At 53.3% G+C, this 1,874-nt stretch overlaps 1 protein-coding gene across 1 annotated transcript; it reads right to left on the bottom strand.

The window, feature by feature from the left end:
* Positions 1–136: 136 nt before the first annotated feature.
* LOC104402318 (olfactory receptor 52K1-like) lies at positions 137–1,165 on the bottom strand. The gene has a single exon (XM_010010166.1). The coding sequence runs from the start codon at positions 1,163–1,165 to the stop codon at positions 137–139; it is 1,029 nt and encodes a 342-aa protein (XP_010008468.1).
* Positions 1,166–1,874: the final 709 nt, after the last annotated feature.

Genomic DNA, 1,874 nt, shown 5'->3' with positions numbered 1-1,874 from the left:
CCACTAGAGTCCCTAATGAAGAGTCCATCTATTCTATGATATGGTATTGGTGTAGTGTAAGCTACTGCCATCTGGCATCTGGTCTAGGTTCAATGTGTAGTCACTGGAGAGAGATGGACATTCCTGGACTTCACACCTATTCCACGATGGGATCAATCCTTTTCTGGTGGTGCCTCCTCCTCTCAGCTTCTGACCTGTCTTTTTCAGCTTGTGACACACTGAGTTGCACCAACTGCCCCAGCAGCTTGAAGATCCCTTCCTGGATCTGCTTCATCTTTAGGCCATAAATGAAAGGGTTGAGCATGGGAGGGACCGTCAAATAGAAATCAGCCACCAGGACTTGGACGTGAGGTGCCAAGCCAAAGGAGAACATCTGCAGGTACATGGAGAGAAGGCCACCGATGTAGAACAGCAGGATGATGGAAACATGGGACCCGCAGGTCCTGAGGGCCTTGAGACGAGCCTCTTGGGAAGGCAGCCTCATCACGGACCTGAGGATCATACCGTAGGAGAAGGTGATGAAGACAGAGTCTGTCCCCACCAGTAGTGTTGCCACGATGACGCTGTAGAGATCGCTGACAGCGGGGTCGGCGCAGGCCAGCGCCACCACAGCCATGTGCTCGCAGTAGGAGTGAGGGATTGCTCTCGTTTGGCAGTAGGGCAGGCTGGTGAGGAGCCACATTAAGGGTGTCATGACAGCAGCGCCCCTGGCCAGAGACAGCAGCCCTATCCGGATGGTCCTTGAGGTTGTCAGGATGGTGTTGTACCTCAAGGGGTTGCAGATGGCGATGTACCGGTCAAAGGACATTGCCAGGAGCACCCCTGACTCCACTGCGGTGAATGTGTGGATGAAGAACATCTGGATGAAGCAGGCCTCAAAACCAATCTCCCTTGAATCCAACCAGAACACAGCCAGCATTTTGGGAACTACGGCAGTTGAGAAGATGAGGTCGATGACAGCCAACATGGAAATGAAATAGTACATGGGCTCATGGAGGGTTTTGTCCAGCGCCACAGTGAGCAGGACCATGCCATTTCCCAACAAGGTCATGATGTATGTGAAGCAGAATGGGATGGAAATCCATGTGTGGAGAGCTTCCAGGTCAGGGATGCCCGTCAGGAGAAAAGGCAAATGGTTGGTGTTGGATTGGTTGGCGGGTGACATTGCCCGGGTGGGCCACGCTACATCATTGTTCCCCACTTGTGTTCCCTGGAACAGTGACAGAGAGGTTAGGGGTTGCTGCACACGGAGGTTCTGCAGCATCACACAGGTATTTGAGGAAAACTTTGAGAACCTGTCACCTACAGTCAGGGATTTAACCTGATGCTGTGGTCAGTGCTTTCCAGAGGACACACTGCTGGAGAGTCCTGGCCATCCTATTGCTCACATGGGGCCACCTTCTCTTTGGCTTCTCCTTCCAGCCCCTCTGATTTACCTCTAGCTTTTGCCATAAGCGTATCTGTATGTGTTCTGTGTGCAGTTCTGGTGTCCCCAACATAAGGAGGACATGGAATAGTTAAACCAAGTCCAGAGGAGGCCACGAGGATGCTCAGGGGCTGGAGCAGTTCCCATATGGCGACAAGCTGAGAACATTGAGGCTGTTCAGCCTGGAGAAGAGAAGCTGCGTGGAGATCTCAGAGCAGCTTCAGTGTCTGAAGGGGGTTACAGGGATGCTGGAGAGGGACCTTCATCAGGAACTGGAGTGACAGGACAAGGGGTGGTGGGTTCAAACTGAAACCGGGGAAGTTCAGGGTGGAGATAAAGCAGAAGCTCTTCCCTGTGAGGGTGCTGAGGCGCTGGCACAGGGTGCCCAGAGAAGCTGTGGCTGCCCCATCCCTGGCAGTGTTCAAGGCCAGGTTGGACACAGGGGCTT

The sequence above is a fragment of the Nestor notabilis genome, unplaced genomic scaffold (genome assembly GCF_000696875.1).
Source record: "Nestor notabilis isolate BGI_N333 unplaced genomic scaffold, ASM69687v1 scaffold26640, whole genome shotgun sequence".
In the NCBI taxonomy this organism is placed as follows: domain Eukaryota; kingdom Metazoa; phylum Chordata; class Aves; order Psittaciformes; family Psittacidae; genus Nestor; species Nestor notabilis.
This window is presented reverse-complemented; position numbering and strand designations above follow the sequence as displayed.